This window comes from Puntigrus tetrazona, unplaced genomic scaffold (genome assembly GCF_018831695.1).
Source record: "Puntigrus tetrazona isolate hp1 unplaced genomic scaffold, ASM1883169v1 S000000575, whole genome shotgun sequence".
NCBI classification, from domain to species: Eukaryota; Metazoa; Chordata; class Actinopteri; order Cypriniformes; family Cyprinidae; genus Puntigrus; species Puntigrus tetrazona.
The window spans coordinates 469,264-496,371 of record NW_025048207.1 but is presented as its reverse complement, the minus strand read 5'-3'; the positions used below and the strand labels follow the sequence as shown (position 1 = coordinate 496,371).

The 27,108-nt window shown below is 40.5% G+C and overlaps 1 protein-coding gene and 1 pseudogene across 2 annotated transcripts; both read left to right on the top strand.

Moving 5' to 3' along the window:
• Positions 1–124: 124 nt before the first annotated feature.
• On the top strand, positions 125–4,760 carry LOC122334558 (annotated as a pseudogene).
• A 1,850-nt stretch (positions 4,761–6,610) lies between these two features.
• LOC122334559 (macrophage mannose receptor 1-like) lies at positions 6,611–24,102 on the top strand. Of its 2 annotated transcripts, none has more exons than XM_043232560.1 (5): positions 6,611–6,717; positions 12,439–12,477; positions 20,861–21,214; positions 21,452–21,799; positions 22,043–24,102. In XM_043232560.1, the coding sequence occupies exons 2-5, from the start codon at positions 12,441–12,443 to the stop codon at positions 22,396–22,398; spliced, it is 1,095 nt and encodes a 364-aa protein (XP_043088495.1). In that variant the 5' UTR covers positions 6,611–6,717; positions 12,439–12,440; the 3' UTR covers positions 22,399–24,102. The 2 variants fall into 2 exon arrangements, with proteins under 2 accessions (XP_043088495.1, XP_043088494.1); XM_043232559.1 differs by lacking the exon at positions 6,611–6,717 and adding an exon at positions 11,869–11,975.
• The last annotated feature ends 3,006 nt before the right edge of the window (positions 24,103–27,108 follow it).

Here is a 27,108-nt window from a genome sequence, read left to right as displayed (position 1 = left end):
GTATAAACACACACGACAGTAAACAGATGAACACACTCTCTCTTGTTCAGTGCAGTTGCCTTTGGGCAAGAAAGAAGGAAACAAACCTGAACAAAGATACAAACCACAGAAGGGAGTTTTTCTTTCCAGGAAAAGCACCGCTGGGAAAAGCAGAAAGAGATGATTGGTGATATCAGTCTGTCCTGAGAAAAGAAGAAACACAAACACACCTGAATCCCATCATCTACAGGTAAGAAACTTTACACTGATTGATTTAGCAGTGTTTATATTACACATTATACTGTTTAACATCATTTTATCTGTTGATATCTGGGTTTTTATAGAGAAAAATAAGAGAGAAAATAAGCAAAAATGATGATGATAAGAACTCCATAAAGGTTTCCTCACTCTTGATTTGCTAAATGTGACATAAATTTCTTTATTTAGTAAAGAAAGTATATACTATTACTTATAAATGATATGCTGGACCTACTAATAACAGCAATGAAACATCAGAACTCGTCTGTGTGAATTGAACTCTGAAGATTTTAAATGTGGGCGTGCAGCATAAATCAATACACTGTAAAACAATTATGTTTAATTATTTAAAACTGTACCATTACTATTAGAAATTTAACAAGACATTCAGTGTAATTGTTCAGTATTCGTTTCGTTGTTTTCTTCATGTAGTGATTTAACTGTATCACAGTCTGTGTTTATAAGGTGGTTGTCAGTGTATTAAAATGTTTGTATTTTAGCAGATTGGCATATTAGCATTATATCAGTTAGGTTTATTTATAAATAATGTGCAGTGAAATGTTGGTTTCACTGAATCAGGAGCTTCATGTGTGTATTTCTAACTGATGTAGAATCTAAAAGCACAGAAGAAGCAGAAATGACATGATCTGATGTTCTGGATCTGATTTCTGTTTCTCCTCAGAAATGGAGAGAATCACATTGATGTCTCTTCTGTTCACAGGTGAGTGAGTGCTTGACTAGTACTAGTGTTGGTAGTTAGTGTTAGTGCTGTGTGTTTGAATAAGTCCTGTAATCGTGTGTGTTGTTGAGGAGATGAAATAAACCACATAAACACCACAAAACATCATCAGTGTTTCCCATGAGTCCTGTAGTGTTTAACTGAAAACTCTGGAAACGCACCATATTTATGCAATTATCTTTTAAATGCACACAGTTTTCTTTGAATCAAGCTCCACAGAGTCACCAAACTCTTTGGAAACACTGAAAATCAGAGCACTTTATCAAACTCATACTGAACCTCTGAGTCTGGATATAATGAGTCTGTGTGAATGTGTCTCTCCTCAGCCGTGGTCAGTTCATCTCCACGTCAGTATCACTTTGTGAATCAGAGGATGAACTGGAACGAAGCTCAGAGATACTGCAGAGAAGAACACACAGATCTGGTCACTATCAATGACATACAAGAACAGAACGAGATAAAACAGCTCATAAACAGTAACTCTGAGCGTGTCTGGATTGGGCTGAAGGACTCATGGATGTGGTCTCTGACTGACCCTGACTTCTACAGAGGAGATGAGTCTCAGTATAGGAACTGGGGACCAACACAACCACAGGGATATGGAGACTGTGTTTCTATGAACACTAATGGACAATGGAATAATATAAATTGTGATAAGACAAGGAGTTTCATCTGCTATAATGGTGAGATCATGTTTTTATATTTCTGTAACTTTGAATTGATTATAAATGAACAAAATAGATATTATTGTCTTCCATAGAGCTGCTGTAAACCTAAGCTGATGAATATTTTTTTATTTTAAATGCTACAGAAATAAATGTGACCTGTGTGATTAAAACACAGAAAGGTTAATTATTTTCATAATGATACACTTTCAGATTTGAATGATGAACCACAATTGAATTTGTCTTTTTGTTTTTGGTAAAAGAACATGTATTTAATTTTGTAAATCAATATCAGACTTTCTCTTTCTCTTTTAAAGTCAGTACAGGATTCGTCCCTGTACAGGAACCAAAGAACTTCACAAACGCTCAGAAATACTGCAGAGAGAAACACACAGCTCTGGTCAGTGTGAGGAACCAGAGTGAGAATGAAGAGATTAAGAACATCATAAAGCAGAACCTAACTTCTCCTAAAGAATCCTGGATCGGTCTGTACAGATTCTGGGTTTGGTCAGATAACAGCCCGTCACATTCTTATACTGGAAACAAGGTGAACCTAATAACATCCCTAACGGAAACAGCATCTGCACCTCGACTGGTTTCAGTGCTGAAGGACGATGGACAGACGAGGACTGTAGAGAACCGCATCCCTTTGTGTGTTATGATGGTGAGTAGATCAATCATCTACATGTCAAACTACAGAAACTCTCTCATCATTTCAGTACGACTTAACTATTCCTTTAAACCAGCTATTCCCAGAGTTTCTGGTAAAGTATTTCTTGCATAAATAATTTGACAAAACATTCACACATTCATAGTTCTCTGATGCCAGTTAATGATCACAAGACATGCAGCAAAGCAAATAAACAGCCTGTCCTTCGACAAAAAAGCGACCCTTCAGGTTGTTTGTGGAAGTACCTTATACAACCTGTATTTTCTTTTTCAAGTTAAGTGCGCTCTAACAACTGTAAAAATAATGACGGCGTCGTCTTCACCAATCAAAATGTGTGTTTTGTTTAAATGCAGTGCGTGGACTTTTTACATCAATCTCACCATATTTACAATATATTTTACTGGGTGTAATTTGTACGAATGTCCACAGCTAAAAAAAAATCATAAGTTATAGATATAGATATAGTTATATGCTCCACATGCACTTGTGCGCTCTCAGGGTTCAGACATTGCTCACATGATCACATCATACAACGCAATGCTCTCATATTTCAGGGATTTGTACAAATTACATATGCAGGTGAATTATTTGAAGGACATGTTGAAAATTAAATAATGCAACCTCAGCTATAAAAATGAAGACAGATATTATTGTTAATTCCCAATCCCACGTGCAATGTAATAATTTTATTTTACTCTACAACTGACAATACTAATACCAGTTTCAAACATTTAAAAGCCTCAGGTCTTTGTTTTGGTGAATAATTACTAGTGAAAAGCTGTAAATATGCAAATTAATAAAGTAAACTTTGCGCACATTGGAATCTCAGATGCACATTAAACTCACTTTTAGCATGAGCCAGTATTTCCATGAATTAGTATTTACTGTGATGCTGAAAGCATTGTTTTATAAGCTGCTCATGTGTAGATGAACATCAGACTTTGATTTGATAATCAGACTAAACGGCAGTTTCAGATATTGTTTGATTAATTGCGTTGCCTCATTTATATATAATCATTCTCATTCAGATTAATTAAATATTATGTATTTATAAACTCAAAAAGCCTGTCTGGGAAACCCTGCTGCTTTGACTCAACTCTCTTTCTGTATGTTTCCAGATAAACTGGTTCTGATCGGAGAGAATAAGACGTGGACTGAAGCTCTGAGATACTGCAGAGACAGAGACATGGACCTGGTGTCGGTATATTCGGAGCAGATACAGCGACGGGTGATGGATGTGACCTCGAGAGCCTCGTCCAATCACGTGTGGCTGGGTCTGCGTCACTCCTGCATCGTGGGAATCTGGTTCTGGATCAACGGTCAGACCATCTGCTACGATCGGTGGACTCCTGATTACGACACCGGACTGGACGACTGTGTTAATACGATCAGATCCGGAGCCATTCGGACCAACGATAGTCTCTGGATCAGCCTCCCTGAAACTGACAGAAACAACTTCATCTGTGTCAAGTGAGCGCTGGAGAGAAACTGATCACATGGAATCAAAAGTAATAAAAAAAGTCATTTGAATACATTAATAAAAATCGAATCTAAATCTAATGGATTATATCACTAAGGTTTCATTTTGTAATTTGTAAATAGTAACAGTCTAAAGTTCCCACTTTATATTAAGTGTGCCTAATACCTGTGTACTCACACAGTAACTAAATGTGTATGTAGTATTTAACCAGTGTAAGTACACATTAGTACACAGTATCTACATATACTATGTAATATTTCTGTAACTACACACATGTAAGAACTCTCAGAATGGTATGTGTATGTACATTGGTAGCAACTATTGTTTCACTTTACTTAGTAGGCTATTGATATAACAGGAAATATATTATCACATTTTGTAAAAAAGTTTCAGGAATCATTAATAAAATCATTAATTATTAATTAAAAGAGTAAGTGGAACAGTTTGATTCAGGGTAAGATTAAGGGATATGTGAAGTAAAATAGGAGTTTGATCTATAAAGTGTAATGCTTTCTATAAGTGTTGTTACCAATGTCCTGTTACACATTTGTATATACTCATATCATTCAGTGGCGTTGTTATAGATAGTTTCAGTTTTGCATCTCATTGTTTCCTGTGTTTCCATTTTGGTTTCCTTTTTCGTCACGGTTTCTAAGAATGTTCTCATCTGTAACCATAGTTACTGATTACCGATGTTAGGGTTATGTATTGACATTTTGCAACTTTGACCCTTCAGTTTCAGCTTCCATCTGGTATAACACTTTTTGTTCTAGGTCATGACATGACATGGCCTCTATATAGTATCTTAGACTGGTATGGGCGCCAGGGGAATCTGAAGGAATGAAGTTTCTGACGCCCAAAAAGATATGTGACGAACATGTCTGGAGTCTTTGTTTTGCCAGTTGTTTTTACTTATCTTGCTCTGTCCTTTTTCTCTATAAATAAAGTGACTTGCGATCTGAGCTTCGGAGGCAAGCGGAGGAAAAGGAGGCAAAAGCAGGGAAGGAGGCAGAAGGCGGGGCCTACCTGGCTCCCGGCCTCAGGCGGACTGAGATCCGTCTGGAGGCAAAAGGGAGGTTAAGGAGAAACCTGCTTCTCTCCCGCTTGCACCCGACAAGCGCAATCCTTGCAAGCTTTAAAATCCAAAAACTTGTCTTGTGTTTTATTTCGCCTTGAGTTGATCCTTCCTGGTAAAGAGCCGTTTGAGTGAAATAGTCTCAACAACCCTCATTGTAGACTATGAATATTTCTGATAATGTTCCTTTGTATAAAATCATCTGCAATGAATACATGTAAATGTCAATGGATAAATGTAATGAGGTTATTCATAGAATGTTCTATTTCAATCAAGAGTACTTCCCTCAACACAGGCGTTGGTACGTCCTAAGGTACACAAAGAAAGACTTCCTTGGAGTATAGGGAGCAACGAAGAATACGATCAAAGCAGTAGTGTCCATGTAACTTTGATTCCAGCTGAGGATTGAGTGACAGAGCTGAGTATTTAAAGGGTGTGGTTGATTGCGGGTGCAGGTGTTGGTAATTGGTGCTCAGATGATGGTTCACGGGTGGGGCATGTCGGGGATTGAGTGGCCGGTGACCGAATGCTGGTGACTAGGGCAGAGGGTGATCGTCAACTTTTAGACTGTATTCTAGATTATTACATGTGGGGTTTTTAGGTCTGATAATTAACACCTCAGTTTTTTCAGAATTTTAGATTAACTATGCATTCTGTGTGTTTCACTGTGCCATCATACTGGAGCTAGCATCATGTCTCTCAGAGGTAACATGTAAAAATTAACGGCCCTAGTGCTGATGTCATGATTGAGGGGTCTGAGGCGTGCGGATCCATTCGCAAGCTTTTATTGAGCAAAGGCATGGTCAAAGCAGACAGGCGGCAAACAGGAGTGTAAGAGGCAAGGCAACAACAAAATCCAAAAACAGGCAGAGGTCGGGTCAGGCAGCAAACAATCACAGTATCAACAGACAGGCAGGGTCAAAACCAAAGAATCAATAACTCGGAAAACACATGGAAACTCGGAAACAGCAATCTAACAATTGAACAATACAACCTGCAGGTGAGGGGCCTACAACAGTATTTATAGTCCTTTGACAGGAAGTAGCAGCAGAGGGAGTGATCACAGATCACCCAGAGGTAAGGGCTCCCTCTGCTGGCTTGGTGACAGCTGAGTACTGAGCCTTGAGGTACTTCAGGGTGCCAACCTAGTTTTCTAGTCTATTCAAGAGAATGTTGTGGTTGATAGTGTCGAACACATTGTTGATATCCAATAACAATAATACAATGCTGCAACAACCACGATCAGATGATAGAAGCAGATCATTAGTAACTCTAATGAGAGCAGTCTCAGTACTATGGTACGGTCTAAATCCTGATTGAAAATCCTTGCAGATGCCATTTTTCTCTAAGAATGAATATAGTTGTGAGGATTCTACCTTTTCTAGTATCTTAAAAAATATTTTTTTTAATGAGAGGCTTAACTACAGCCAATTTGAAGGATTTGGGGACATCCTAATGAAAATGATGAATTATTAATAGTCAAAGAGGATCTATGACTTCACTTATCTGCATACAATTTTGTCAGTGCTCCTGGAAAAAGAAAGTGAAAATACGTATAGGAATTTACATCTACAGATGCACACAGATAAAATGTAATATAATAAATACAGTGTTGATTCTGATTCTGTTTCCACTGGTATAAACATACTTTTTGTTCCGTGTAGTTGCCTTTGGGCAAGAAACAGGACTATATAAGTATAACTATAAACTATATAGAATCAAACAAACCACAGAAGGGAGTTTCTTTGCATGAAAAGCGCCGCTGGGAAAAGCAGAAAGAGATGATCAGTGATTCCAGTCTGTCCTGAGAAAAGAAGAAACACGAACACATCTGAATCACATCATCTACAGGTAAGAAACATTACATTAACTTACATTTAATGTTTGGATTTTGCATGTTTTGTCTGTTGAAAAATAAACATAATATCCAACATCAGCTTCAGGATATCGTGTATTCAACTGATGTAGCTTCACAGAAGAAGCTGACATGATCTGATGTTCTGGATTGATTTCTAACTGATGTAGAATCTAATCTGCTGTTCACAGGTGAGTGAGTGCTTGACTAGTACTAGTGTTGGTAGTTAGTGTTAGTGCTGTGCTCACAGTGTCCTGTAATCGTGTGTGTTGCTGAGTTTTACAAAATTATCACTTCTACCAGCACTTCTTGTCTTATTGCCTCCTTAAGATAAATCGATTGTATTCCTCTTTTGTGATTTTGGATAAAAGTGTGTCACAGTCAGTTGTTCAGTGTCTAGTTCAGCCACCAGAGGGCACTCTCTTTGCATCTTTGTTTATATGTTCTAGACTGCGTTTCAGTCTCCTTTGGACTAATTATTGGTTCATTACTGTGAGATGTTTATCATTAACTCATCTATCCTCACCCTATATGTACCATGTTCATTTTGTCTTATGTTGTGTCCGTATTAGATTCTGTTCCTGCGTTGTCTTTGTTTACAGTTTTTGGCTCCTGTGGATTATGTTTTTTGGACTCAAGTTTTTCGAGCATCCATGGTGTGTCTGATGAATGACTCAATATGTTCAGACAAGCCATTGCACTTGGTGTTGACTTGAGCTCTTCTACAGAGTAATGACAAAAAAAATCCAATGACAATTAAAAATCCAAGTCACCAAAACTTAAAAGAACTGATTTATAGTGGAATGAATGCCTTAAAGGGACTTTGGAAATGCAATAGGTTACAGTTTACAAGTTAGCCACATTCAAACATTAAACCGGACAGTTGTTTTTGCAACAGTTCTAGGTGTGTAAAAAAAAAAAAGAACAAAAAAGTGTCTCTAAAAGCTCTATTTTGTATAGAACTACTGCCTTCTGCCGTGAGTTCAAATGTAAGGTTGACAGTGTAACAGCTGAACTCAAGCTTCCAAGCATCACTAGTAGCGAAAAAATGTTGATTTGTTTCACTAAAAGCTTATTGTGTTAGTGTATTATAAGTGTTGTATAATGTGTGTGTGTGTGAGAGAGAGCATCTGCTGCAGCATTCATTCTTCAGCTCGATCTCATATTCACATTTGTTTAAATATCTGGTAAGAAAAATTGTTCCATAAGTTTGTTATTAAATTCCATATTTGGAAACATTATGAAATCTGACATTTGTCTCATAAATGTTACAAAATAGTATCAAAAAGCTTATTTTATTAGGCTACAGCAGTGTGCAGAACTAACCATGCATCTCAGAAATAGTTTTGAATCTTTGCATAGCAATGACAGGAAACACTTAACAATTCTTTGAAATTGAAAATAATGTTTATCTATAAAAAAAAAAAAAACGAAGCACATATGTAAGGGAAATACAGCAGTTGTGCATGTGTCCAATTCTGTGTCCTGAACTCCTGAAACGTGTATCTCATATTTTAGACCAGCCAATGCAATTAGGGCAGGAAAAAAAAAAATCAAATCTTTGATTGTATGTGAGATAGGGAGAGAGAACATATTCAATGATTAGGTCTTTAATGATTAGGTAACTAATCATTTATAATCATTAGGTAATTTTGTGTTGCCGGTATGATTTAACACTCTAAACAATCGCAAAAGAAAGTTTTGTGTCGAAATAATTTACATGCATTTTATTTCTCTCCAAAAGATATAATAAGAAAATAACTTACTTTTGCGACTCATCACAGAATGAGGCAGAAATATATGGTAACTGTACACCATATACTGACCGCTGCGAATCCATGTGCAGAAGTTTATTGGGACAATCCAAAAGAGAATAGTCAGATACAACAGGTAGAAGTTCGTTAACAGTAAGGCAGTCAGATCGGCAAATAGGTTCAAGAGATTTCCAAATAGCAAAGACGGTAAAACAGGTGGTCAAGAAAAGCAGGCAAGGTCATACACACGATAGCAGTCAGAATAAACTTGGGAGAAACGCTTGGTAAGGCAGTGAAACTGGCAATACTTCACAATGAGTGTAACATGTGCTCTGGCTTTATGCTGGGAAAACAGGAAGTGAGTGCAGAGAGAGAGGAGACAAGTCAGTACTTGGGCAACGGCTCCCTCTGCTGCCATGGCATTACAGAACCCCCCCTTCTAGGAGTGACTCCTAGAGCTCGCCGTGGACATCCCCGTGGTCGTGGTGCTGGACGGTGGGGTCTGGCTCGATGAAATTCCTCGATGAGAGCGGGATCCAGTATGTCCCAGGCAGCTACCCAAGATCTCTCCTCTGGTCCGTAGCCCTCCCAGTCCACCAAGTATTGGAGCTTCCTTCCTTTGTGAGTCCAGCAATTCATGCACCCACTTATGCGGGGTTCCTGCCAATATCAAGAGGTGACGGCGGTTCTGGGGCTTCATGGCCAGGGTCAGCTTGCGGGTGGACTTGTTTCAGGAGAGAGACATGAAAGGACGGATAGATACGATAATTAGCAGGAAGCTCAAATTGGTACGTTACTTCGTAAATCTGTTTAACAATCTTGAAGGGACCAACGTATCTTCTGCTGAGCTTCCTGCTGGGCAGCCGCAGCTTGAGAGCCAGATCCATTGTCCAGGTTGGTAGGGAGGGTGTGGTCGTTGTCTTCGATAAGCTTGGATCTCCTGATTCCTGACGGCTCGTTGAAGGCGTACGTGAGCACTGTCCCACACCCTCTCACTACAACGGATCCACTCATCTACAGCCGGTACAGTTGAGGGTTCTCCAGACCACGGGAACATAGGAGGTTGATAGCCTAGGACACACTGGAATGGTGTTAATCCTGTAGATGAGTTCATGAGGTAGTTCTGAGCGTATTCCGCACAGGGTAAGAATTCGGACCAATGATGTTGTTCACGGCTGCAATACGATCGTAGATAAAGTCCTATTTCCAGGTTTAGCCGTTCCACCTGGCCGTTAGCTTGAGGATGATAGCCAGACGTTAAACTGACATTAACAGCGTCCTTTATATATTCAAGATTCTTATGGTCTGTGATCACCTGAAATGGGTGTATAGCTCCCTCTAGCCAGTGGCGCCACTCCTCAATTGCTGCTTTAATGGACAAGAGTTCTTTGTTACCCACATCATAGTTTCTTTTGGCTGCTGTCGACTTCCTAGAAAAGAAAGCACATGGGAATAGTTTGCCTGGTTGACCATGTCTCTGGGAAAGCACTGCTCCAATTCCACAGTCGCAGGCATCCACCTCCACAATAAATGGAAGACTTGGGACTGGGTGTTTGAGAATGGGAGCCGTGGTGAATCTCTCCTTTAGATTATGGAATGCGGTAGTAGCAGAATCATTGCATGGAAGCTTGGTTGGCTTTCTTTTGAGCAGGGAAGTTAAAGGGGCAGCGACAGTACTGTAAAAATTATAAAAATTTGCAAATCACAGGAATCGCTGGAGTTCCTTGACAGTCTTGGGTTGTGGCCATTCTTTGACTGCCTTTACATTGGTTTCATCCATCTTAACACTGATATGAGTAAGGCTGATATGGTAACCCAGGAAGGAAGTCTTAGAAACATGAAATTCACACTTCTCCGCTTTTACATAGAGCTGGTTCTGAAATAGTCTGGAAAGCGCGGTCTTGACATGGTCGACGTGTTCTACCTCGGTTTTGGAATAAACCAAAATGTCGTCAATGCAAGCCACCACATATTTGTTCAAAATGGCCTTGAAGATCTCGTTGATGAATGACTGGAACACTGCTGGGGCATTGGCTAGGCCATACGGCGTAACAAGATATTCGTAGTGCCCACTAGTGGTCAGAAAAATCTTTCCACTCATCACTCTCCTTGATGCGGATTAAATTATATGCACTACTGAGGTCGAGTTTGGTATATATGGTGACCTCTCTCAGTTATTCCAATGTTGAGGGTACTAGTGGAAGGGGGTAGCAAAACTTAACAGTGACATAGTTGAGAACTCTGAAGTCGATACGAAGGGCAAAGACCTCCATCCTTCTTGCTGACAAAGAAAAACCCAGCCACAGCAGGTGAGGTAGACGGTCAAATAAAACCATAACTGAGAGCCTCATCAATGTATTTCTCCATAGCTTGACTCTCATTAAGAGACAGCGGATCAATTTTGTTACAGTAACAAAGGCTGTGTTACTGTCAGTTTAACATAATGAAAATCACAGAATTGCTTATAAAAACACAGACAAGCTATACTTTGTTGCAGTCAACTCTTGGCTCAATATTAGAGTAAAGCACCCCCGGTGGTATTCAAAAACCTTCTCCAAGGTTGGCAGGTCTGGAAATGCCGCTACTGATGATTTTGCATATTTTGCCTGAAAAAAACTCCTGGTTTCCTGGTTCCATTGGTTTTTTTACCATTATCACCTTGATAAAGAACGGCACACATTCAAATTCTGTCCTGTAGATTCAGTCTGTCCTTTATCTGATTACTCTTCCCCGAGGAACACTGGGACATTCATGACATCAGCTACATAAAAATGAAAAATATGTAAATAGGGAAAAACACAGACGCATGAGATCAATAGAGATGAGGAAGACAAGAGTAATATCAGTTTTCATTAAACATTTACTCAAAAAACAAGTAAAAAAAACATACTATCTGTATCTGGAGAAATCAATTATTTTGAACATACATGAACCCTAACAGAAATGTTTATTTTATATTATCTTTACATATAAGGACATCTCCAAAACAAGCATTTGTGAATTTATTTCACTTCTAGCTACAAATTTATCCTCAAAATATGGTCCAGACAGCACAGGTGAACTGGGTAAAAAATGCAACTAATATAATTAATTACATTGTAAACCATTTTTGTGTTACACGGTTTCTGAAATGTTATGTTTAAAAATGACAAACTGAAATATGAACAAACCTTCGGTGTATAGAGAAGAATTAATCTTTAATTATTTAAGTTTTGTTAAGTACTCTAACAGTGGATGTAAAAAAGTGTGTATTGTATATATTGATACTTATCATAAATGAAATCAACAGACACAAATAGAAAGTGCAATAAAATAAAGACTATAACAAAAGTGCAAGATAAGAGGAAATAAATCTGAAAAAAAACACACACACAAAAACAAACCACAGAAGGGAGTTTTTCTTTCCAGGAAAAGCAACGCCAGGAAAAGCAGAAAGAGATGATCGGTGATACCAGTCTGTCCTGAGAAAAGAAGAAACACAAACACACCTGAATCTACAGGTAAGAAACTATCGTTAGCAGCTTATATAATGTTATAGCAAAGTTAGAACTGTTTAACAGCTAAATGGTAATATGAATTTTATACGATTTGTCTGTTTCTATAAATAACGCTTAATAACATAATACAAAAAAATGCATTTACAGTTATGCACTGCAATATTAGATCTCAATTCCTATGAATTTTCAATGTGTTTGCATGCAGCAGTAAGATTTCCTATTGTGCGGTAACAACTGGACAATGAATCAAATTTTACAGTAACATTTTTGGTAACACTTAAGATTAGAAAATTATTAAGAGTTTATTAGAGTTTTTCTTAATTGCACATTAGTGGTGTATTAATAGTTGGGTTGGATTAAGGGTGGTTCTAAAGCATAAACTGCAAATAATATGAATCTAAAAAGCACAGAAGAAGCAGAAATGACATGATCTGATGTTCTGGATCTGATTTCTGTTTCTCCTCAGAAATGGAGAGAATCACATTGATGTCTCTTCTGTTCACAGGTGAGTGAGTGCTTGACTAGTACTAGTGTTGGTAGTTAGTGTTAGTGCTGTGTGTTTGAATGAGTCCTGTAATCGTGTGTGTTGTTGAGGAGATGAACACCACAAAAACATCATCAGTGTTTCCCATGAGTCCTGTAGTGTTAAACTGAAAACTCAGAAAATGTGAAATGCACCATATTTACGCAATTAACTTTTAAATAGACTCGATCAATCAATCACTTTTATTTTAATAACACAGGTTGTATCAAAGCACTGATAAGTATATAGTAGAAGAATACACTGAGAGGGATGTATAATGAAGAGAGTGAACAGTTTGTTATTAAATGCTGAGACGGTCTCTGGAATCAATTCACTGATAATCTCTAGAAGTTAAGTGTCCCCAACAAAGAAGACAGAGGAACCAGAACCCCATCCATACAGAATGAAGAAGAAAAACCTGGGGAGAAACCAGACTCAGTTGAGACCAGTTCTCCTCTGACCGGACGCCCAGCACTTAACTTCCTGTTCAATTTTAAACACAGCTGTGTCAGATAGTGTAAATGACTTAGTGTGTGTGTGTGTGTGTGTGTGTGTGTGTGTGTGTGTGTGCGCGTGTCTGGATCCGGATGATCTGTCCATGGGTGTTCTGCTAGGTTTTGCTTTCTGATGAACATAATCTCTGGGTGCTGATCCACAAACTGCTCTGGATATAAACTGAGAAACAGAATAAGAAAGAAAACAAGCCTAATATTAGCGTAGATGCCATTCTTTTTACGATGTAACGAGTATATCCTGTTTTATGAGTAGTGTTCCTGGTTCCAGCTGATCTAATAAATGCAGCCAAAAAATCCTTTAACAGATTTGAATAATAAAAGTGTATCAGTGTGTTAAGTGTAGAATAATATGTGTAGTTAAAAAGATGTGTCTTTAATCTAGAGTGCCTGTTTCCTGAACCATGTTAGGGAGATTGTTTCAGAGTTTGGGTGCTAAATGTGAAAAGGAAATTTGATTTTGATATTCTAGGTTTTGAAAAATGCTGCAGATGTGCAGGACTATAATGTGATAAGAGCTCACTCAAGTATTGAGGAGCTAAACCATTCAGGGCTTTATAAGTAATTATCAAGATTTTAAAAAACTTCCTAGTTCTAGTAAGGACTCTGGCTGCTGCGTTTTGGACTAGCTGAAGTTTGTTTATCACAAACCTCGAGGTCATAAACGCATGAATTAATATTTCTGCAGTAGAGGTTGTGTAATGAAGACAGTTGGATCCATTTGCGACTGAGTTTATTCGTGGTCGGGCAGGCAGGGTCAAACAGGAGCAAACGATGATACACAAGGGAGATCCAAAAGACGTAAACGATAACAGGCTAAAGGTCGGTAGGCAGGCAGATATCAATCACAGGAACAAACACGGTCTAGGTCGGCAACAGGTAATCAAAACACAAGAATAAACGCTCGGAATTGCTGTAGAGACAAACAAGACTTCGCAATGAGTGATGGTGGGGAAGTTCATTATAAAGGGTGATGGAAATGAGGAACACCCTGGCGGCACTAATCAGCCCAAGGCACTGGGGTGTGGGAAACTGAGTCTTTGAGCGATCAGTACTCTGGTGAGGGCTCCCTCCGGTGGTGGTCGGAGAGAGCCACAGAGGTGCTGTTCGTAACAGAGCCCCCCCGAGCGGCTCGGAAGCGAGGTGATTCGACGCCGGGGTCTTCCACGGGTCTGGGAGCAGGTTTGTCGGGGGTCCTGGTGAAAGGTGGCAATGAGTGCGGGATCGAGAATGTCTCGAGCAGGTATCCAAGACCTTTCTTCGGGTCCATAGCCCTCCCAGTCTATTAGGTACTGCAGCTCCTGCCTCGGCGTCGTGAATCCAGGATTTCCCGAACCTGGTAGGCCTCCTCGCCATCGATGATCAGGGAGGGGCGTCATCGGCAGCGACCTCATCCTGGTCCCTCTCTCCTCCCGGCCACCGGCGGGTTTAAGCAGTGAGACGTGAAAAGTAGAAGCAATACACGGTAATTAGCAGGAGATCGAGACGGTAAGAAACTGGTGTGACTTGCGCAATGATTTTGAAAGGACCCACGTACCTTGGACTTAACTTCTTGCAGGGTAGCCGAAGGCGGAGGTCCCGGTCGATAGCCAAACCCAGTCGCCCGTTGAGTACCCCGGACCCTCCCGGCGATGGCGGTCGGCTTGTTCTTGGAACCTTCTGACTGCTCCTCGGAGATGAACGTGAGCAGAATTCCAAACTTCCTCACTCCTTTGCAGCCATGAGTTGATTGCGGGTAGTGCTGAGGGTTCTCCAGACCAGGGAAATAGTGGAGGTTGAAAGCCGAGCACGCGCATTGAAAAGGAGTCAGCCCGGTAGATTGTTTTCTCAGTGAGTTCTGCGCATACTCAGCCCAGACTAGATAGTGGCTCCAATCGTGTTGATTGTCGTGGCAGTAACTCCGCAGAAATTGAGACAGTTCTTGATTCAGACGTTCAGCTTGACCATTGGATTGGGGGTGATAGCCTGATGTTAGACTCACGTTAATGTTGAGTTGAGAACAGAAGGCTTGCCAGACTCGAGAGGTGAACTGTGGGCCACGGTCAGATACAATATCCTCGGATAAGCCATAGAAGCGGAACACTTGCTGCAAAAGCACCTCAGCAGTTTCCCAGGCTGTGGGTAATTTGGGCAACGGTATGAATCTGCATGACTTGGAGAACCAGTCTACGACTGTGAGCACCGTGGTAAAGGAATTGGAGACCGGTAGATCAGTTACAAAGTCGATGGCAATATGAGACCATGGTCTTTCCGGTATGGGTAGAGGTTGTAGGAGTCCTGCTGGGCGTTGATGAGAGATTTTAGAGATGTTGCATGTTTCGCACTGTTGAACAAATTGGATGGTGTCCGAGCGTATGGTTGGCCACCAGAAACGGTTGTTGACTAGCTGAAGGGTGGCTGTGATGCCTGGATGACCGGCGCTGGGGTTATCATGAACCCAATGGAGAACTCTTGGTCTTAAAGCTTGAGGCACATAAGTTCGGTTGGGTGGGCATGCTGGGGAGCTGGTTCAGAAAGTTGTGCCTCAGAGATCTCAGTCATGATGTCACACTGGACTGGAGCCACAATGCGAGCTGACGGTAGAATGGGGTCTTGAGAGAATTCGCAGGGGTGTTCTCGAACTGCCTGGATAGGGCATCTGCCTTAGTGTTCTTTGAGCCTGGGTGATATGTGACCTTAAAATCAAATCGAGAAAAACAGAGACCATCTAGCTTGTCGTGAGTTTAAACGTTTGGCGGACTGGATGTACTCAAGGTTTCTGTGGTCGGTCAGGATAGTGAACAGGAATTTTGCCCCTCCAGCCAATGCCGCCACTCCTCAAGAGCGGATTTCATCACGAGGAGCTCTCTATCCCCCACAACGTAGTTGCGCTCAGCTGAGTTAAGCTTACGAGAAAAGTAGGCACATGGGTAAAGTTTTGCTGGGTGCCCGTGACGTTGCGACAGAATGGCTCCAATACCTACATTCGATGCATCAACCTCAACTATAAACTCCCGGTTGGGGTCTGGGTGATGGAGTATCGGAGCGTACGTGAACTTTTCTTTGAGTAGGTCAAATGCTTGGATGCTGTCGGGTGACCATGATAGGCGATGTGAATTCCCTTTGACTAGAGAAGTGAGGGGAGCAGCTACGAGACTAAAATTGCGAATGAACCTTCGGTAGAAATTAGAGAAGCCCAGAAATCGTTGTAACTCCTTGACTGTGGAGGGGCGCGGCCACTCCACGACTGCTTTGACCTTGTGCTCGTCCATCGTTACCCCCTCCGCACTGATGATGTACCCTAGGTAAGCCACTTGGGTCTTGTGGAAGCTTGGCGTAAAGTTGATTATCTATTAGGCGTTGGAGAACTGACCTGACGTGAGTGACATGAGCATCGAGGCTATCGGAGTAAACAAGGATGTCATCCATGTAAACGATGAGGAATTGATTTAACATGTCTCTAAACACCTCATTCACAAAAGCCTGGAAGACCGACGGACTGTTCGCGAGCCCGAACGGCATAACGAGGTATTCGTAGTGCCCGGATGTTGTGGAAAAGGCTGTCTTCCACTCATCTCCCTCTCTAATACGGATCAGATTATAGGCGTTTCGGAGATCTAACTTCGTGAAAAACTTGGCTCTGCGGAGTTGTTCCAGGGAGGCTGGTACTAGTGGCAGCGGGTAGCGGTATTTAACTGTGACCTCATTCAGACTGCGATAATCAATACAGGGCCGAAGGCTACCATCCTTCTTCTTGACAAAGAAAAACCCCGCGGATGCTGGTGAAGTAGAGGGGCGGATGAATCCCTTGGCGAGTTCATCCTCGATGTAAGATTTCATTGCCTCTGATTCTGGTTGTGAGAGGGGGAAAACACAACCTCGTTGAGGAGTGCGTCCAGGTATGAGGTCAATGGCACAATCATACGGACGGTGAGGTGGTAGTTGAGTTGCACCTTTTTCACTGAATGCTATGGCTAAATCTTGATATTCACCAGGAATTTCGGGTGGAACGGTGACCTTTTCTTCAGAGGGAAGTGGCTTGGAAGGAGATTGATGTACGGGATTGTTCAGGCATTGCTTGTGACAGTTTGTTGACCAATGAGTTATTTGATGATCGGCCCAAGATATGGTGGGATTGTGAATCTCAAGCCAGGGTAGTCCAAGGACGATGCGATGTTTGGGAGATTGGATTACAAAAAGGCGAATAGATTCAGAATGAGGGCAACGGCAGTAATCCATGTCCGTTTCACTTTTAGTTGGACATGGATTTCAAAAGAATCAGAATGAGTTTGAGATCTCACCGATGCAGCTTGATGGCGCTGAGGACATGTGGGGCAAGAGATTCGGAAGTGCCCGGCCTGACCACAGTAGAGACACAAGCGTTCACGCACTCTTCGATCTCGCCTCGGAGTCTAAGTGGGCTGAACTGATCTGCATGGGCTCTGGTGCTGTTGGTCTAACAGGGTTTTGAATGGGGAAACTCGCATACTTGCCGTGGCGTGCTCTGAGAATATTATCTAGCTTGATAGCGATCTCCATGAACTCCTTAAGTGACCTGCCCTCATCGCGACAAGCCAGTTCTTTTTGTAGATCATTGTTCAAGCCTTTTCGATACGTCAGCTTGAGAGGTGATTCACCCCAACCTGATTGGGCGGCAAGCGTCATGCGAAAAGTGAGAGTATAATCAGCTGCAGTGCTGGTACCTTGAGAGATGGCGAGCAGCTGCTCTCCGGTTCTTTCCCTCCGGCTACATGTTCAAGACCCTCTGAATTCATGCATGAAGTCGTTGTAAGAGGGAAAAGACATACGACGCGCCTCCCAGGTGGCTGTGGCCCATTCGAGCGCTCTCCCAGTGAGCAGAGAACAGATCAGAGCAACCTTGCTATCTTCTGTGGGGTATAAACTGGGTTGTTGGCTAATAAACAAAGAGCATTGTAACAAAAACCCCTTACATTTTGCGGATGATCCGTCGAATTTGTCGGGCAGACTGAGACGCGGATTGAGGTTTGGTTGAGGCGGAGTCACGGTTGGTTGAACGGGTTGAGCGGGTTGAGCGGCATAATGGCTTGGATTTCCAGCAGCGAGAGTTAACGTGTGGATCGATCTCACCAGTTCCTCAGTTAAAGTGGTGAGCTTATGAAGCTGATGCTGGTGCGTGGCGAGTATAGAGGCTTGGGACGAGACTTCTGACATCAACTGATACATTTCTGCTGGATCCGGTGGTGGTGAAATCTTCTGTAATGACGGGTCGAAGACAGTTGGTTCCATTTGCGACTGAGTTTATTCGTGGTCGGGCAGGCAGGGTCAAACAGGAGCAAACGATGATACACAAGGGAGATCCAAAAGACGTAAACGATAACAGGCTAAAGGTCGGTAGGCAGGCAGATATCAATCGCAGGAACAAACACGGTCTAGGTCGGCAACAGGTAATCAAAACACAAGAATAAACGCCGGAATTGCTGTAGAGACAAACAAGACTTCGCAATGAGTGATGGTGGGGAAGTTCATTATAAAGGGTGATGGAAATGAGGAACACCTGGCGGCACTAATCAGCCCAAGGCACGGGGTTGTGGGAAACTGAGTCTTTGAGCAATCAGTACTCTGGTGAGGGCTCTCCGGTGGTGGTCGGAGAGAGAGCCACAGAGGTGCTGTTCGTAACAGGTTGAAAGCATAGGTCGTAATTTAGATATATTTTTAAGATGGATAAGTTTTACAGTTTTACAGATGCTAGAAACATGATTTTCGAAGGAAAGATTGCTGTCAAACAGCACACCTAGGTTCCTAACTGATGAAGAATTAACAGAGCAGCCATCAAGTGATAGACTGTGTTCTAGATTATTATATGTGGGGTTTTTAGGTCCAATTATTAGCACCTCCGTTTTTTCAGAATTTAGCATTAAGAAGTTACTCATCATCCAGCTTTTTATATCGACTATGCATTCTGTTAGATTCTCAATTTGGTGTGTATCACCAGGCTGTGCTGAAGTATAGAGCTGAGTATCATCAGCATAGCAGTGAAAGCTAACACCATGACTCCTGATAATATCTCCCAGAGGTAACACGTATAGGTTGAAAAGGAACGGTCCTAGCACTAAGCCTTGAGGAACTCCATATTTCTCTTGTGATTGATATGATACCTCCTCATTTAATGCCACAAACTGATAGCGGTCAGATAGATATGATGTAAACCATGCTAAGGCGCTTCCTCTAATGCTGACATAGTTTTCTAGTCTCTTCAAGAGAATGTTGTGATCGATAGTATCGAATGCTGCGCTAAGATCTAATAGCACTAATAACGAGATAAAACCATGATCAGATGATAGAAGCAGGTCATTAGTAACTCTAATGAGAGCAGTCTCAGTACTATGGTACGGTTTAAAACCTGATTGGAAATCCTCACAGACACCATTTTTTCTAAAAAGGAATACAGTTGTGAGGATACTACCTTTCTAGTGTCTTTGACAGAAAAGGAGATTAGAGATTGGTCTGTAATTTACTAAGTCTTTGGTCAAGATGTGGTTTCTTAATAAGAGGCTTAACTACAGCCAGTTTGAAGGTTTTGGGAACATATCCTAATGACAATGATGAATTAATAATGTTCAAAATAGGATCTATGACTTCTGGAAGCAAATATTTTAATAGTTTAGATGGAATAGGGTCTAACATACATGTTGCTGGTTTAGATGATTTAACAAGTTTGTACAAGTCTTCTTCTCCTATAATAGAGAAAGAGTGTAATTTTTCCTCAGGGATCTAAAGCTCACTATCTGATGTGGAACTGTAGTTGACGGCTGCATAGTTACAGTTTTATCTCTGATGGTATCAATCTTAGAAGTAAAGAAATTCATGAAATCCTTAATGCTGTACTCTTGGGGATGTCTTGCACCTGTTGACGTTTTATTTTTTGTTAATTTAGTCACTGTATTAAATAAATACCGGGGGTTGTGTTTGTTTTCTTCCAAAAGAAATATAAAATCTTTTTTTAAAATCAATGTTTAATGCTTTTCTGTATGACAGGATACTCTCCCGCCAGGCAATACAAAATTTAGTTTTTCTCCACCTGCGCTCCATCTTCCGGGCTGCTCTCTTTTGGGTGCGAGTGTTTTCATTATACCACAGAGTCAGATTGTTTACTATCTAAAGTGCTAGAAAAAAGAGAGTGCATAGTTTCTGTTATATCATCAGTTTTTGTGTTGTATTGGATGAGCTAAGGAATTGAGATAAGTCAGGGAAAGCTTTCTTTTGTGGTGGAAGTGATGGTGATGGTGGAAGTGATGCAGAGTTTACAGGTTTAACTATACAGAGTTCACACAAGACTAGATAGTGATCTGAAATGTCATCACTTTGCTGCAGTACTTCAACCATTTTAACATCCATTCCATGTGACAGTATTAGATCTAGAGTATGATTTTGACAATGAGTAGGTCCAGAGACATGTTGTCTAACCCCAACAGAGTTCAGAATGTCTAAGAAAGCTGATCCTAATGAGTCTTTTTCATTATCAACATGGATATTAAAATCGCCAACAATTAAGACTTTATCTGCGCCAGTACTAACTCAGTTAGAAAATCAGCAAATTCTTTTGATGAAATCTGTGCTGTGCCCTGGTGGCCTGTATACAGTAGCCAGTACAAACATGACAGAAGATTTATCACTAGCACATGATTCTGTAGATAATGTTATATGCAGCACCAAATTATCAATTACTTCTTTGTATTATAAACAGTTGAATTGTTGCTTTTAATTTGGTTTGTACGTTCTCTGCGTATTCTAATTCAGGGAACAGACACAGTTTCTATAGTGTGATATCTAGGTCAAAGAGTCTCTATGTGTTGAGAATTAACTGAGGTCTGTGTGAATGTGTCTCTCCTCAGCCGTGGTCAGTTCATCTCCACGTCAGTATCACTTTGTGAATCAGAGGATGAACTGGACTGAAGCTCAGAGATACTGCAGAGAAGAACACACAGATCTGGTCACTATCAATGACATACAAGAACAGAACGAGACAAAACAGCTCATAAACAGTAACCCTGAGCGTGTCTGGATTGGGCTGAAGGACTCATGGATGTGGTCTCTGACTGACCCTGACTACAGAGGAAATGAGTCTCAGTATAGGAACTGGGGAACAACACAACCAAATAGATATGGAGACTGTGTTTCTATGAACACTGATGGACAATGGAATAATATAAATTGTGGTACCACAAGGAGTTTCATCTGCTATAATGGTGAGATCAGCTGTATGTTTTTATATTTCAGTAACTTTGAATTGATTATAAATGAACAAAATAGATATTATTGTCTTCCATAGAGCTGCTGTAAACCTAAGCTGATGAATATTATTTTATTTTAAATGCTACAGAAATAAATGTGACCTGTGTGATTAAAACACAGAAAGGTTAATTATTTTCATAATGATACTTCAATTCTAAATCAATATCAGACTTTCTCTTTCTCTTTTAAAGTCAGTACAGGATTCGTCCCTGTACAGGAGCGAATGAACTTCACAAACGCTCAGAAATACTGCAGAGAGAACCACACAGCTCTGGTCAGTGTGAGGAACCAGAGTGAGAATGAAGAGATTAAGAACATCATAAATCAGAACCTAACTTCTCCTAAAGAGTCCTGGATCGGTCTGTACAGATTCTGGGTTTGGTCAGATAACAGCCCCGTCACATTCTTATACTGGAAACAAGGTGAACCTAATAACATCCCTAACGGAAACATCATCTGTGCATCGACTGGTTTCAGTGATAAAGGACAATGGACAGACGAGTACTGTGGAGAACTGCATCCCTTTGTGTGTTATGATGGTGAGTAGATCAATCATCTACATGTCTAACTACAGAAACTCTCTCATCATTTCAGTACGACTTAACTATTCCTTTAAACCAGCTATTCCCAGAGTTCTTATCAGTGAAAGTATTTCTTAGTTTTAAAATTAATGTTTCAATATTAATAATCACACAGAGCTAAATCACAATTCTAGATTTATTTAGATTAATTGTGCAGTGTCATTTAAATAAATAAATGCTTCTCTTTCTGTATGTTTCCAGATAAACTGGTTCTGATCGGAGAGAATAAGACGTGGACTGAAGCTCTGAGATACTGCAGAGACAGAGACATGGACCTGGTGTCGGTATATTCGGAGCAGATACAGCGACGGGTGATGAATGTGACCTCGAGAGCCTCGTCCAATCACGTGTGGCTGGGTCTGCGTCACTCCTGCATCGTGGGAATCTGGTTCTGGATCAACGGTCAGACCATCTGCTACGATCGGTGGACTCTTGATTACGACACCGGACTGGACGACTGTGTTAATACGATCAGATCCGGAGCCATTCGGACCAACGATAATTTCTGGATCAGCCTCCCTGAAACTGACAGAAACAACTTCATCTGTGTCAAGTGATCACTGGAGAGAAACTGATCACATGGAATCCCAAATTATAAATATTTAGTACTATTTCAAAATACCTATAATTAGAGGGTCATCACTTTCTTATTCCATATTCACACAATGCCAGTAAATTACGCACTAAAATATAATCAAAAATATCTGCATTTTGTTTAAATGTTTTCTAAATAAAAGTTTCGTTTTTGGTCATTTGTAACCAATAACAGACCGAAAATGTACAAGTAATTACCAACTGTGTGTTTGAGTCAAATAACAATCAATCAAGCTGTCAATGTCTAACAGTTTTTTCACAATATATACAGAATGTACATATATTTTTAGAGACGCACTGAAATTTATCCGCCGAGAGAGAAAACGCCAAAAATACGAGCCGAAAAATAGGCTATGTAATATTTTATTAGTCGCAGTCCGACTCTCTGCTCAGTATTTCGCTCAATGAATGCGCTTCAGCTCTTATAGCAGCCTACCCCTCATGTTTAGTACTTGTTCATGTTTACAGTAGCGCTCCTGTGCTGTTACTCGATGTAGTAGAGCTGGCGCTAGGCTGAGTGGGATCCATATGCAGCGTTTATTGGCTTGGTCGTACAGACAGGGACAAAACTACGGCAAAACGGAGCAAGGAGGACGATCCAAATAGCAGAACAGACGAGCAGAAGGTCTGGGGCAGGCAGAGAACCACCAGAGAGCAGATAGACAGTCCGGGGTCGATAACAAGGCAGAGAATACAATGGTAAACCCTCAGAAATGATCACCGTAGCAAATCAAGACTTCGCACAGGTAGAACTTACTAGTCCATTTAAATAGGGGAAGTATTGAGCAGTGGGCGTGGCGAAGGGGACAGGTGTGTATTCAGCCCCAGGTAAGAGGCAGTATGGGAAGTGGACCGGTTAATACTCGAGACCGCCCTCTGGTGGCACGGAGGACACGGCCCGGTAACCTCCATGGCAACACTGCTCACATGCTCTGATAATAATAGCTTAGGACAATTAGTTATATCTGATTCTGTTGCATTGTAAAATGCAATAATAAAAAAAATATTGCATTGCTATTTAATATGAAGGTAACACTTTACAATAAGGTGCCCGCATTGTGCAGGTGTTGCCAAATCCACATTTTCCCCACAGAATCGGGCTAGTTTGTCCTCTGTTGCCGCGGGTTGTTTTTCAATTGGTGGGTTGACGCGACCCCACAAATGGGACACTCACCTCCCTGAACATGGTTGGGCTAGTTTTGGACCAGTTCGGAGAAACAACTCGTCACGTTCAAAACAATCATGTGAACAGCTATACAATAAAATCAGATCTAAGTAAAAATTCTGCATGCAGTGTGAACATAGCTTTCATGTCTGTTTGAACTTCTGTCATGTTTAAGTTTAATTATGCGATTCAGTTTACATTTACTGTGCTTTTTGTCATTTTTGCTTTATTTAGTGCATATTATTTAGCGCCTACATTTACATCTGTGAACTCATATGTTCTGGGAAATCAATCTACAATGACTGCATTTATAATCCCGTGTAATTACATGCACCTTGATATGCTGTTTAAACATGCTTTAGTTTTGTTTTAATGGATTTTATCGTTTCTGCACATTTTCTCATTTCTGATTGTAATTGCTAATTATGTTGCTCACCTGTGTCTCATTAATTTCTTTCATTATTGTTTTACAGGGATAATAAACGTTAATTGACTCCATTAATTATTTGCAGCTTCTCTGAACACCAGTAGGAACATTTAAATGAAATGGTGTATATTTGCAAGCATTACTGGCAAGGAAATCCCTGTATATACTTGAGGGCAGCGACGTGGTGTTTTTTTAAAGTGGTTATAATACATTAAAGATTGACCATGTGACTTTTAAATGCCAAAAAAAGTTTCCATTACAGTTATGTGGGAGTTTTGCAAGATTTCTGTGATTCAACATTTCTATTTGCTCTATTTGAAGGGTAGTGGAAACATATTTTACCTGAAAAGCGCTCATGGTTTCACTGCGTTGTTTACCTTATCATCTTCCTAATGAGGAACGGCACACATTCAAATTCTGTCCTGTAGATTCAATCTGCCCTGCATCTGAGCACTCTTCCACGAGGGACACGGACGTTCATGACTATCAGCTGCATAAAAAACGAACAACAATATGTAAATTAATAAGGAAATCATTTAAATGTCACAGGAGAAGCTGGAGATAACCTAGAGATATGAAGAATACAAGAATAATATCAATTCGTTATCATTCCACTATTATTCCTATTATTAAATATTAAATATAACTATTATTAAATATAATTGTGCTCTTTCAGACAGATTCATACTTCTGTGTGTTGACACGATCATCATTCTGTCTACTTGTTTTCTGTTTTTGAGGTGGGATCCCTCTGATATTTTGTATGTTAACTAGTTAGAGTTAACTAGATATACTGGATATACGGCTCTTTCTGTTTGAGGACACCTTCTGGCATCACGTATGATTTTGTATTATTTTATATTTTATAAGTATCGGTTCAGGCACCGTTTAGGAACAGGAGCCGCTTTAAAAGTATCTATTTGACACCGGTATTGGAAAAAAAACCCAACCAATAATAATAGTCATCAACTACTGTTGTTTTTCTCAGCCAATCAGGTCGCTGTTGGTTGCTCATGTGCTCATCTATGGTTTTCTCCATTCACTTAGAAAACTGTTCCAATAGTTATGCTTTCATCTCTGGAGGACACGGTATACCAGGGTTTCTCAAATCTTACCCTGGAAGTCCAATTCACTGAAGACTTCAGCTCCAACGCTGATAAAACTCACCTGCCTGGGATTTTCTAATGATCCTGAAGACACTGATTAGCATGCTCAGGTGCGCTTGATTAGGGTTAGAGCTAAACTCTGAATGAAAATGGATCTCGAGGTCCAGATTTGAGGATTACTGCAGTATACAGTGCCTTGCGAAAGTATTCACACCCCTTCATTTATTTAATGTTTTGTTATGTTGAAGCCTTATGTTCAACTGCTTGTTATTATAACTGCTTGTACATCAATCTACACTCCATGAACCATAAAAAAAACAAATAAGCATAATTATTCAACCCCCTTAACTCATGCCTCAAGCTCCTTTACAGCCTGAACTCTTCTGTGGTTTGATGCGGTCCTGTTTCTGAGCTCTAGAGGCTGTTCTGTTGACCTCAGGGCTTGGTTTTTCTCAGATATGCATTTTTTAGCTATTAGTGTATTAGACTTTCCAAATCATAACCATTCAACTGAATTTGCCACTAACATGCACTAACAAGCTATTTGAACGCTCCGGAGATAAATTTCAACTGTCTAAAACGCAAATGCAATGAAAGTTTTTTTGCAATATTTATTGTAATAAATTCGCATAGACGTTAAAAGCCAGTTTTTGGGTTTTTTTGCTTTGCCATTATTGTATATGGAGTGTAAAATGATGTGGGGGAAAGTAATGTAAGCAATTTAACATAAAACGTGGGGGGCAAAATGAAAGAGCGCTGTATATGAACAACTTTATTTTAAAAATACTAATTTCTAGAATAGATTTCTAAACGATTTTTGGGTTTTCTATATTCCTTTTGCCGAACCAAACACCAGTGCATCCAACACATCTGAAACACTCATTATCCAAATCAGCGTTTCTGATGCAAATGAAGTTCCTCTGTAATAAAGGAAGTTCTCAGGACATTTTTACAGTTTCCTGTGGTGTGTTTTGGTACTTTCTTCCCGCCGCATTACGTCAAGCTCATCAGCGCATGGAGGCGCGAGAACGCCGTCTGGAAATGTGCGCGAGATCTAGAGGAAGAGCGCGTCTCGATGCCCACACGTCCCGAGGATCTCACTTCCAATTAAATCTGCCCACAAAAGTGCTGTGATTGTCCCAGAGGGGAAATTAAAACGTCTATATTAAACATCTGTAGAATCAAAACTCGTATCTGTGTCCGGCGTGAGCTCGGTTTACAAAAGAGCTCGATTTCGGCCATCCAGTCCGTCTGTCTGTGGTCGGACACAAATAGATGTTTATAGGGGCTCCGTTATGTTCATTAAAACACGCAGCGTCTGTCTGACGGCCCCCGCACGGCGGGACGCTCGTTTAAATGCCGTCGCTGCGATCGAGGAGATCCAGACCTACTTCAGCTCATGAGCTCCTGCTGTTCTCTGAGCTTCACCACCTGAGCGCTTCGGTCGATCACAGGTAAGACTTTCAATCAGGCTTTCTGCAGGCTTCACGAAGCTCACTTTAAGGCTTTAACGCAACTGTCACAAAGCCAGTCATTCGTTTGTAGCAACTGCAAAATAAATCGTAGGGGTCGGAATCTTCTATGAAGATATTTTGTAAATCTCCTACTGTAAATATCGCACAATTTATATTTTGATTAATTTGATTGCTAATGACTTCATTTGGACAACTTTAAAGGTCATTTTCTTAATTTTCAAATAGTTTGCACCCTCAGATTCCAGATTTTAAAATAGTTGTATCTTGGCCAAATATCATATGCTCACAAACCCATATCAGTGGAATAAATCAAGGTTTTGTGCTCCAGAGTCACAGATTCTTTGATCAACATACATTTACAGGAGATGCAAAACAACGAAACTCTTGTTTCCTGAAAAACTGCTCAAAATTAAGTTAATTTTATATAATATCAATAAAGGGGAAAACAGTTTTTTCACTCTCCATTGGTAGATATTTCTGACCCTGGACCACAAAACCAG